Source organism: Chiloscyllium punctatum, chromosome 12, assembly GCF_047496795.1.
Source record: "Chiloscyllium punctatum isolate Juve2018m chromosome 12, sChiPun1.3, whole genome shotgun sequence".
Lineage (NCBI taxonomy): Eukaryota > Metazoa > Chordata > Chondrichthyes > Orectolobiformes > Hemiscylliidae > Chiloscyllium > Chiloscyllium punctatum.
In genome coordinates this window covers 67836730-67849307 of record NC_092750.1, presented here as the reverse complement: position 1 = coordinate 67849307, position 12578 = coordinate 67836730, and the positions used below count along the sequence as shown (strand labels likewise).

The 12578-nt window shown below is 42.9% G+C and overlaps 1 protein-coding gene across 1 annotated transcript in view; it reads left to right on the top strand.

The window, feature by feature from the left end:
- Positions 1-12036, top strand: part of bap1 (BRCA1 associated deubiquitinase 1) — a 73846-nt gene extending 61810 nt beyond the window's left edge. The window contains exons 14-17 of the mRNA XM_072582700.1: positions 726-898; positions 9317-9409; positions 10252-10324; positions 11178-12036. Coding sequence (XP_072438801.1) covers positions 726-898; positions 9317-9409; positions 10252-10324; positions 11178-11311 — 473 coding nt within the window. The 3' untranslated portion in view covers positions 11312-12036. The remainder of the gene's footprint in view (positions 1-725; positions 899-9316; positions 9410-10251; positions 10325-11177) is intronic.
- The last annotated feature ends 542 nt before the right edge of the window (positions 12037-12578 follow it).

The following is a 12578-nucleotide window of genomic DNA, read 5'->3' as shown; positions in this document are numbered from 1 at the left end:
CCAGGAGAGAGAGAGAGAGAGAGGGTAGACTGGAGTTTGAACCCAAGAAAGTTGGAAAGAAGGAAAGGACAGGAAAAGAAATAGGGGGCACAGTACACACAAGCATCAAATAAGGAGGCAATCAACTCATCTACCTGTCAACATCACTTTTTGAGCCAGTATTGATGCAGTGGTAAGTAGCTAGTCCCACCAGCAAGCATCCAGTGGTCCCCAGTTTTTACTGCAGCAGGACTTCCAAGAATAGATGTTAATTGTTAACCTCCCCACAGGAATTTGTTAACTCCTCAGTCATTGTAAATCCACTTGTCACATTGATCTTAAAATATTCTGTGATAATCTTGATATTGCAATTGATTATACCATTTGTCTGTGTGAAGGTGGAATACATATATAAGCTGACTGACGGAATTGCCAAGTGCAAATGGGTCACCTCTGAAAGGCACTAATATCTGGTCCCTGTCTCAAGGTGTTCACTTTATAGCCTTCTAGATAGTGCTGTTGTATAATTAGATACTGCATGCTGTAGAGGCAGTCTTAGTAAAGGTAAGATTCAGGGAGTGACTGACATTTTTGAACGCTTGAGAATATAAGGTATTCCAAATTTATGACCATCCTGTAATTTGCGATTGATCTCCCCTGGTATTGAATATCAAATGTTTAGGAAATGTTTGTTAACTGCTACTCGGACATACGTTTGTTTTAAACTGTCATGGCTTTGGTTATAGAGCAACAGAAAACAGACTCCATTAAAAGTTCACCATTGCGTCAGTGTGCGGACAGACTGACAGACGTTAAAATGGAGGATGGAAAAGAGTCCCCAGGGTCCTGCGACAGGAAGGAGAAATATTCAGGGAGTGGAAGCAATGAACAAAATATTGCAGAAAAATATTCCCCTAAGGTAAGTGACTAACGAGTGTTTAATAGATGGAATGATTCACATCAGTAAGTAGGGTATTACACTGTCTGGTTCAAAGCAATCTCTTTTCATTCACTAATGGGTTGTGAGAGTTGCTGCCTGGCCCTGGTTGCCTTTGAGATGGTGGTGGTGAGCTGCTTTCTTGAACCACTCTAATTTGTTGACTGTAGGTAGAGCCTCAAAGCCATTAGGGAGGGAGCTCCAGGAATTTGATCCAGTGACACTGAAGGAACAGCAATATATTTCTAAGTCAGAATGGCGAGTGGTTTGGAGGGGAACTTGTAGTTGACAATGTTCCCACGTATCTGTGACCGTTGTCCTTCTAGATGGTGGTGGTCATGGATTTGGGAAGTGCTATGTAAGGAACCTTGGTGAGTTGCTGCAGTGCACATCGCGATGGAGGGAGTGGATGTTTGCAAAATGGTGCCAATCAAGTGGACTGCTTTGAACTGGATGGTGTCAAACATTTTGAGTAATGTGAGAGCTGCACTTAACCAGGCAATATTCTCAACTTGTGCCTTGTGGATAGTATTTGAGGAAGCAGGAAGTGAGTTACTCATTGCAGGATTCCAAGCCTCTGACTTGTGCTTGCAGCCACTGTGCTTAGGAGGCAAGTACAGTTGAGTTTCTGGCCAATGGTAATCCCAAGGATGTTGATAGTGTGGAATTCACTGAAGGCTTTGCCAACAGTTGTCATGGGACAATGGTTGGATTCTCTGTTATTGGAGATAGTCATTTGTCTGACATTTGTGTGGCATGAATGTTAGTTGTCATTGTATTTCGGTACAAGTGACAATAAATAAATGAATCAATCAGTTTGTCAGCCCAAACCTGGACATTGTCCAGGGCTTGCTGCAATTGAACATGGATCACTTCAGTATCTGAGGAGGCACAAATGGTACTAAACGTTGTGCCATCATAGGCAAATATCTCCATTTCTTATCTAATGATGGAGGGAAGATCATCAGTGAAGTAGCTAAAGGTGATTGGGCCTAGAACACTACCCTGAGGAATTGAAGGGATGTCCTGGAGCTGAGATGACTGGCCTCCAACAACCAACATGTAGAGGTGTCAGTGTTGGACTGGGGTGGGCAAAGTTATTGTCTTTGATCTTTTACTATACATTCTGTGTCCTATGATCCTGCCCCACTAGCTACCTGATGAAGGAGCAGTGCTCTGAAAGCTTGTACTTCCAAATAAACTTGGTATATAATGTGGTGTTGTGTGATTTTTAACTTTGTCCAACAACCACCACCATCTTCAGATGTGCCAAGCATGACTCTTTATTCCCATTGATTCCAGTTTTTCTAGGGGTCAATGATGCCATGTTCATTCGAATGCAGCCTTGATGTCAATAACTCTCACCTTATGTCTGAAATTCAGCTGTTTTGTCCGTCTTTATACCAAGGCTGTAAGGAAGTTGGGAGCTGAATGGCCCTGGGGAATCCAAACTGGGTGTCACTGAGCAGGTGCTGTTTGATAGCGCTGCTGATGACACTGTTGAAGAGGGATTTTAAAGCCGAGTCTGAGTCTTGTAGTCAGTCGCAGAAATTGATCTTTATTTGGAGCTCCTTTACCAAGTCTGGCTTTCATGTGGGGCCCATTTGCCCTTTTAATTACAGCTCAGATTGGAGGTCAGTGACAATCTACCTTTCCCAATACAATACAGGATATTTATACGTACTGTGCTACAATGGTTACATGCAACATTGACATCAGTGCTTGCCTCATCCCCTCTGACCTGCACATCCAATCCTGCAAATACACGATCAGCAATGGACAACTTCATGGTCTTCCTTAATTCCGCCTATCATCTTGTGATGTTACCAGACCCCTATCACCTGTCCTTGGTCCCTTACAATGATTGACCACGTTCCCACACTGATTTTGTTATGTTCCTTCCTAGACATTTGCCAGTCACATTGTATGCTTACTTATTACTAATGACTTCTCATTAGAAATTCATATCCCTCACTGATCTTAGTACAGAAAATGAAAAAGGATGTTAATTTTTTTTTATCAATTGTTATGATATTTGTAATATCAGCTCTAATATAAAGATACTTATAAAGTTATGTATAGTTAAACTAATACTATGATTCTGTGACAAATGATTTCAGGAGCTTCTCCCTTATTCCGCTTGCAAAGCAGAAGGTATTTATTTTCTTGAGGTCATAATGATCCTGTTTTAAAATTGTTTCTGCCCCCCCCCCCCCCCCCCCCCCTTGCTTTTGGTCTCTTGTGACGTTGTCTTGTTTATACCTTTTAGTTCCAATCTTGCTAACGGGGAAACAAGTTTCTCCAATGGCTCTGCATCCAAGGCTAACTGCTTGCAGAAATTTAATTGCCCCATATCTAATGAATTTAAACTTTTATTCTTGTACAAATGTGTATCTACTGTAATATATAATTATCTAAAAAGCTTCATCTCAGGTAGTTCAAGCTTTCCTTACTTCAATAAAAATCATAAATCTCAGAGTGTGGTTTCCAGAGTCTTACTGTTTACATTATAGTCTTATCTTACTAAGACTCAGCTATTTTGCCATCTAGCTGTGAAAGCCATGATTTGAGCTATATGAATTACTACATAGCTAAAATTTCCTTTGATTGTTTGTGTCAGTTAAAAAAAAACCCTAATAGCCATTTTGTCACAATCAGCCATGGGCAACTACAACAGATACTTGCTATCACTTTACTGATGAACAAGAATAGACTAATTGGCTGGTAATTTGCCAGGTTAGATTTGTCCTGCAGTAGACTATTGGCAAAATGTTGTCAGAGTCTAAATCCAGTACCTCCAAACGTTTGTTGATTGTCGTCACGTGGATTGAATTTGCTGAAGACTGGTACCTGTTATCCTGGAGTCCTCTCATGGAGGTATGGTCTCGTGGTATTGTCGCTGGACTAGTTATCCGGAATGTTGTGAGGACATGGGTTCAAATCCCATCATGGCAGATGATGGATTTTGAATTAATAAAAGTCGATCGTGATGACCATGAAACCGGTTGGTTGTCATAAAACTCAATCTGGAGGTTCTCCAGTGTCCTTTAGGGAAAGAAACTACTGTCCTGACCTGGTCTGGCCCACGTGTGACTGGTGACCCACAGCAATGTGGTTGACACTTAAAATTACTGTCTTAGATTGTCTCCTACTCTGCTCCCTGTCTTCATGGCTGCAACTGACTTTGGCCTTCTTATATGCTTTTACCTTTAACTTTATACTCTCCTTAACTTAATTGGTTTATCCCTCTCTTAGAATCTTCCCATCTTACTGGGATGGACTTTTTGCTGAGAACCATGCATTATCTCCTTAAATGTCTGCCATTGCTTGCTTACTGTAATTCCTGCCTGTCTATCTGCCCAGTTAACGTTAGCCAACTCTATCCTCATTTCCCTTTATTTAAGATTTTCTGCCCCAAGTTTCTCGCTCTCAAATTGAATATTAAATCCTATCATGGATGTAGGTTAGCTCGCTGAGCTGGAAGGTTTGTTTTCAGACGTTTCATTACTGTACTAGGCAACATCATCAGTGAGCCTCCGGATGAAGCATGGCCTGCTTTTGATTAATGTGTTTAGGGTTCCTTGGGTTGCTGATGTCATTTCCTGTTCTTTTTCTCAGGGGCTGGTAAGTGGGATCCAAGTCAATGTGTTTGTTGATAGCATTCCTGATGGAATGCCACGCTTCTATCAGTTCTCATGCATGTCTCTGTTTGGCTTGTCCTAGGATAGATGTGTTGTCCCAGTCGAAGTGGTGTCCTTCCGTATCTGTATGTAAGGATACGAGTGAGAGTGGGTCATGTCTTTTTGTGGCTAGTTGATGTTCATGTATCCTCATGGCTAGTTTTCTGCCTGATCGTCCAATGTAGTGTTTGTTACACTTCTTGCATTGTATTTTGTAAATGACATTAGTTTTGCTTATTGTCTGTGTATGGTCTTTCAAGCTCATTAGCTGCTGTTTTAGTGTGTTGGTGGGTTTGTGGGCTACCATGATGCTAAGAGGTTTGAGTAGTCTGGCAGTCATTTCCAAGATGCCTTTGATGTAGGGAAGAGTGGATAGGGTTTTTGGATGGGTTGTTTGCTGAGAAATCGGTGGACTGTGTTCATTGAGTACCCATTAGCAAAACTAATGTCATTTACAAAATACCTTGCAAGAACTGTTAGAAACACTACATTGGACGATCAGACAGAAAACTAGACACCAGGATACATGAACATCAACTACCCGTTCTTTTTAATACACCGTATAGGTGATTTTCCTCCTCTTTCTGTAGTTCATCTGTGCTGCAGTGTGTGGTGGCTCATTGAAATAATGCCCTAATGCAACTTTGTTTGTGGGTGTTGGAATGATTGCTCCTGTAGTTCAATATTTGGGCTGTATGTGTTGTTTTCCTGTCGACACTGGTTTGAAGATCGCTCCACTGTGACATCTAGGAATGGCAGTTTGTTGTTGTTTTCCTCCTCTTTAGTGCATTTTAGTGAATCCCCGTAAGGGCATAAAATGGCCTTGAAAGTTTCCTTTAATTTGTTTTGTTTAGTGATGACAAGAGTATCATCCACATACCGGACCCAAAGTTTGGGTTGGATGGTTGGCAGAACAGTTTGTTCAAGTGTCTACATTATTGCTTCTGTTATGAATCCTGATATCGGAGATCCCACGGGTGTTCTGTTGGTTTGTCTGTAGGGTTTTGTTGTTGAAGGTGAAGTGGGTGGTAAGGCATAGGCCCAAAACCTTGACAATGTTGTCCTTGCTGATGAAGTTGGTGGTGTATGGTGTATGTGTTTTTGGTTTTTCTAAGAGTGAAGTCAATGTTTCCTTGGCCCGCTCTCTGGTTGGCTCCAGAAAACTATCCCTAAAGCACTCTGTGAATTAATTGTCATAGCTACCCTTTCCAATTTGATTAATCTAATCAACATCACGGTTAAAGTTACCCATAATTATTGATCTATTGTTTTTACATGATCTTATTATTGTTGATTCACAGCCTTTCCCACAGAGTGGCTACTGGTTGGGGGATTTGTACACTGTCCTTATCAGTGTCTTCTTTCCCTGGTTTTATTACCATCACCAAAACGGACGGTACATCATCCGAGCTTAGGTCATCTCTCCCAACTGTTGTTATTTCATTTCTTATCAGCAGTGCTACCCCAACACCTTTTCCATCTTTCCTGTCTCTTCTAAAAGTCAAATGTCCCTGGATGTTAAGTTCCCAGTTTTGATCTCCTTTTAACCATGTTTCTGTAACAGCTAAGAGATGGTATTCATTAATTCGATTTGAGCCATCAGTTCGTCTGATTCCGAATGTTTCCTGTGTGAAGATACAAAGCCTTTTAGTTTGTTTCATTGCACAGTTTCCCACACGTTTCTGACTTCTTGGTACAATGTTTTATGCTTTATGTCCATTCTTTCTACTTTCCGTCAACAATCAACCCCATAAATAACCTGAAATCCTACCCTCTCCTTTGCCTTTGGTTCTATAGCTTTTCCATGCAACTGATGCCGCCTCTCGCCGCCTTACTATTTGGTTTCAATCCTTAACTACAACTTCCTCACACTCTCTTTAGTTTCAAGTCCTAACTACATCCCGAGCTATCCAATTTGCCAGGCCTCTGGTCCCAGCATGATTCAGGTTGAGCCTCTCTCACTGGAACGAGCTCGCTCCTTCCCCAGTCCTGGTGCCAATGTCTCATAAATTCAAACCTGTACCTCCTGCACTAGTCTTTAGAGCCAAGCATTGACCTCTTTAATTTTGTTGAGGCCTGTATAAATTTGCTCATGGCCTAGGTAGTAATCTGCAGATTATCTTACTGATAATCTTGGCTGCTCATATCTCCTCAGCAAAACCACTTTCCTCTTTCTATCAATATTGTACCTACATCGACAAGACAACTGGAATTTTCCCCTCCCGTGCCAAGATTCTTTGCAGCCCAGCTATGACATCCTGCACCTAGGTGCTGGACAGGCAACACATCCTTCAAGACTCTCCATCCTAGTCATAGAGAGCAGTGTCTATTCCCCTGCCTATGTATGCCCCAACACAATTTCTCTTGCCTCCCCCCTCCCCACTCCTTGAATTACTCCCTGTACTGTGGTGCTATGGTCAATTTGCTCATCATACAGCCCCCCATTCTCATCCACACAAGGAACAAGAATCTCTAACCTGTTAGGCAAGCTCAAGGGCTGAGGTTTCTTCAGCCCTACCTCCTGGATCCATCTGCCTGCCTCACTCACAGTCACAACTTCCTATCCTGACCACCGACCACATTCAAGGTGTTTAATCTAAAAGATGTGACTGCCTCCTGAAACACAGCATCCAGGTAACTCTCCCTCTCCCTGATGTGTTGTAGTGTACGAAGCTCAGACTCCAGCTCATCAACCCTGAGCTGGACTTCCTATAGCAGTCAACACATGCCCCTGATGTAGTCACTAGTCACTATGCACCACAATGGAGTCCACCAACTCCCACATCATGCAGCTCCAACGCGTCACTTGGCCCTGCATCTCAATTTTGTTAACTTATTCTTTTTTTAAAAAATCAAATTAAGAAGTTTCTTTCTGGTCTTTTTGTTTTAATCTGTACATATTTCTCCTATTTACTTTCAATGTGAAAATAACCTCTAATAGATACTCAAATTAGCAGCTATTTTTTTAAGTCAGTGGGCTTACAGTTTTCCAGTGATAGCAGTCTTTGTTTTATGGTGCAGTCCTGGACCTCAGTTTATCTGTTAAAAGATTTTACAAACTATGAACCAAAAAGCAAGCAAAAAGCACCTCTTCCCCTCTGCGGCCTCTAAAATTCTCAAACTATATACTCACTCCAGACGTGATCTCTCCTTCATGACCATGTGAAGCTCACAGTCCACCAGCTCGACTGATTGAGCCAGCCAAGTCCTAAAGGACATTGCTACTAGACTGGGTCTGCTGCAGGCGGTGAGGGCAAAACAGATCTCACTCTCACCGAGGTGCCTGTTGGAGATGCATCAGTCAATTACAGTATCAGTAAGAGAGACCACAGCACAGTCTTTGTGGAGACTGAGTCTTGGTTTTGATCGTGTCTGGCATTTTACCATGCTAAATGGGAGAGACTTTTTGAACAAATGTAACAACTCAATACTGGGACCCACAAGACGCTGTGGACCATCAGAAGCAGCTGAATTGTACTCGAACACAATCTGCAACCTCATGGCCTGACATATCGTCCATTCTGCCATTACGTCAATTCAGGGGATCAATCCTGGTTCCATAGAGAGTATAGGAGGGCATGCCAGGAACAGCACCAGGCATACCGAAAAATGAGGTGTCAACCTAGTGAAGGTACCAAACAAGGCGACTTGTGTATCTAGCACGACAAAGAATATTCCAGGTTTCACCTCATCTTTGTTCTAGCTTGCCTTGGTGTCAGAGCAGTGGTATGGTCTCCAAAATTAGTCTCACTGTCCTTCGGAAGACTCAAAAGTTATCCAGAAAGCTGCAACTTGTTGGATGGACTTTGGATAAGAGCAATAGGGCAAGGTAATAGTAAATTTCTGACAACCCTAAACTAGAACCCTTCAAAAGAGGCATCCACTTCAATAAAGCAGAGAGCAAACTGTGTCTAGTTAAATGTCACTAACTGTGTTTTGCAAATGGTTGCCTGTTATTCTCTTTCTTGGGATGGTTTGAAGCCTGTGTAACTGTACTGACTTTCTGGTTACTACAGTAATTAATCATATTGATTCTGCAGGCATGTTTCTGAGCTGCGAGGGCAGGACTTCCCACCCTGTGGAACGTGACCCGCAGTGAGAATGAGAGATGAGGTTCTGGGGTTGCATGCTGTGGCAGCAATGACTGCTGTGAGGCCTGGACTCTGCAGTGACAAGGTCCCTTTAACTCCTTGTTTCTGGTAAAATGGGCAGTATGGCCTAACTGACTCTGGTCTAATTCTTAGTGCAAAACAAAGCACAGCAGCTGTTTTTAAAAATGCCTGAAGATTAAAAAGTCTGTCTTCCTCTCAGCCCAATATTCCTACAAGTGTCTCATTCTCTTTCTCCTTTCTCCTTCCCACCCGCACTACAGTGGGCAGGGCATGCAGAGAGTTCCCCTGACTATCCAGGTGTGAACTGTTTCAAGAGACAGTTGCCCAGGTTGATGATCCATACACAGTGATAGCTGTACTTACTTGTACTTAGTGAATGGATAAGGCAACGATTGATAGTCAGCAAGATTAAATCACATTTATTCTCGGGCAGTGAGAAACGTCAAACTTTAATGAAAAGCAAGGTTTCAATCATTTTATTTCTATATTTGTTACACTTTCCCTCTTAGTAGGTGTGAAGCAGAGAGATGGTGTTGTATGTATTGCTAGCTAACTGAGTTCTTTCTGGAAACATGGCTCCATTTTACAACCTTTTATGCTGTTCCCAGGAGCTGCTGGCATTATTGAAGTGCGTGGAGGCCGAGATCTCTAACTGTGAGATATGCCTTAAGGAGGAAGTGGAAAAACGCAAGAAGTATAAGGTGAATGGGAATGATAGCTATTCTCTTTCTCTCTGTCTGTAATGTTCTCTCACTGGGGTGGCACGGTGGCTCAGTAGTTAGCACTGCTGCCCCACAGCGCCAGGAACCCGGGTTCGATTCCAGCCTCAGGCGACTGTCTGTGTGGAGTTTGCACATTCTCCCCGCGTCTGCATGGGTTTCCTCCGGGTGCTCCAATTTCCTCCCACAGTCCAAAGATGTGCAGATTAGGTGAACTGGCCATGCTAAATTGTCCATAGTGTTAGGTGTGTTAGTCAAAGGGAAATGTAGCGAATGGGTCTCGTGGGTTATTCTTCGGAGGGTCAGTGTGGACTTGTTGGGCCGAATAGCCTGATTGCATTCTGTAGGGAATCTAATCTACTCCCACTGAATGAATACAGCACAAGGAATTTATACTGTCAGTCACTCAATCTCAAACTTCACATGTTTTGCATTTACCTCTGAATAAGATGCATTCTTGACCTATAATCCAATGTGAGTCACTGGGAATGACCTTTGACTTCAGCAACAATGCAGAATAGCTGGTAGCAAATCAGCTGCCCATTTTGGATCCCTGCCCAAGTTTGATCTTGATTGAAGTCTAAAGGGAACAAGGCTGTGAGCTGTTTTTCTCATCCTCCTTGACTTCAATGAGAGGAGAAAAACTGAAGAAGGAAAATAATCTTTGAAGCATTGGGTCGACAGCTGAGCTGTAACAATCGACATCTATTCGGTAAAATGTTGCTGCTGGGCATCAAGTATTAAATTGTCACTTAATTGTTTGTTTCACGGACGTTTTAAGAAGCGGTTTCTCAGTGACCATGTTTTGTGCTACCTTTGACCAGATTGATGACCAGCGAAGAACCCACAATTATGATGAGTTCATCTGTACTTTCATCTCTATGCTGTCTCAAGAAGGTAAGGCACTGTTTGTCAAAACCTTGAGTCTGTTTGAGGACCTTACCAATAGGGAAGAACTTTGCTACAAATGACCAGTCATGGTTAGTTTTAGCCTGACCTTCTGGTTTCTGTATACAAGGGTCTGGCATGTTGCCATCTCAACATCTTTGCATCCTTCGAGGTGGCACCTACTGGAACTAAACCCTGATTTAATACATGCATTGGGGATTAATAAAAGCTGTGCCTTTAAAGTTAACCGATGTATTGAGTCATCTTTCTCCACCTGTTGGAGTGCGACCTCAGTGAGAGTGTTACTTGCTCCTAATCCAACCTTGCCCCATACTCAGTAAGAACTATCAGCTCTGTAGTTTTTTTAAAAATAGGCAGTGCTAAAATCCACTTTCATAATGAGCGCAGAATTTTAACAGCAGGAAACCCTGGAGAGGGCAGTATTACTTCAACAACCCCAAACCATAAATGTTGTTGGACATGAAATATTGTGATTAGGAAACAGGGCCTTTAAGTCGGTCAAAATCACTCAAATCCTCTGTGGGCAATGCTGTATTGGCAGCACAGCTTATGTGGGGAGAGTGTAGATCAAAAGAAGAATGTCCAGTACTTCAAACAGAAACCACCCCTCACAGGTTCCTCATCCTTTCCCAACAGGACATTTCCTGTGGAATTTGATGTTAGTATTGCTCATGGTTATTATTGTGTGGGTAGACCTGGGTGATTGTTTTCCCCACATGAACTGAGTGGCTAATCCACAGGGTCGCACTCTTAAATGTTACTCGGTCACCATTCCCCAAGATGAATTCCGGTCTAATGGATCCCTGGGTTATTGATCACCGCTGTCTCAATTTCCCGACAGGAATGCTGGCCAGCCTTGTGGAGCAAAACATCTCGGTGAGGAGGAGACAGGGCGTCAGCATCGGGCGCCTGCACAAACAGCGCAAGCCAGACCGGCGGAAACGTTCCCGGCCGTACAAAGCCAAGCGACAGTGACGCTTGCAGCCCCGTTTGCACCCAGGCACCTGTGCCCTTCAGCATCGGACCCACCCATCCCTGCAAGATGGGCTAGCAGCAGCTCTTTTTACTGAGGTTGTGCATGCTGGAATCGGCTGGTGGAGAGCTGTGCATTCCCTTTACTGACACTGGACTGGGACGCCAGATAATTACACTAACTTCCGGTTTGGTTTGAAACGTTGAGCAGTTGACAGTCCACCAAAACCTTGCGTGGGATCAGTCAAAAGTGGGGTCACTGGTATGAAGCAGCTGCCTTCTAACAATGAACCAACCCCAGACAGGATCTTTGTGCTCTTCCCAGCAGTGTTCGATGCTTGCAAGCAGGATGGTACTGAATACATGGGATCTGCAGCCTTGTTCGTCATTCTATTAACAGTCTGAATGTGCTCCATTTTATCGTTTCTCCGCTGTGCACCATCCAAATTCAAACTTTCCTCTGAATTCCCTGTTGTCTTTGGAAGTGCATTTATATTGGGGATTTGCTAAAGGACCACTGTTACACGTCTGGCCACTGAGTGACTACCTGAAGGAACTAGGTTGCTTGACCTGCGATGGATAAACCAGAACTGTGGAATAAAGCCCTATTTATTCAGAGGGTAACAATTCCGATTTTGAATTAATTGAGAGTTCAAATTAAAGAGCACTTTTTTAAAAAAAAAATGTCGGGTGTAGTCAGTGATCAGTTGAAACCAATCTGAATTAAATGTAGGCAGTTCTTGCGGTTGAAACGTCATTTGGTGAGATTATGTTGTGTTGATGTCATAGAGTCATGCAGAATGGAAATAGACTCTTCGGTCCAACCAGTCCATGCCAACCATGTTCCCAAGTCAAGTTAGTCCTACTTACCTGCATTTGGCCCATATCCCTCCTTTCATGTACTTATCCAAATGTCTTTTAATTATTGTAACTGTACCTGCATCCACCACTTCCTCGTGCAGTTCATTCCACATATGAGCCACCCTCTGTAAAACAAGTTGCCTCTCATGTCCTTTTTAAAACTTCCTCCTCTCACCTTAAAAATATGCCCCCCTCCTTTTGATCTCCCCAACCTGAGGGAAAAGACCCTTCCCATTCAACTTATCTATGCCCCTCATGATTTTATAAACTTCTATAAGGTCACCCCTCAGCCTCTTGCACTCCGGTGAAAGAAGTCCCAGCCTTTTTTTCACATTGCAAACTTTCCAGTCCCAGCAACAGCCTCATAAATTAATAAATATCCTTCCAATAGCAGGGTGATCAGAACTAC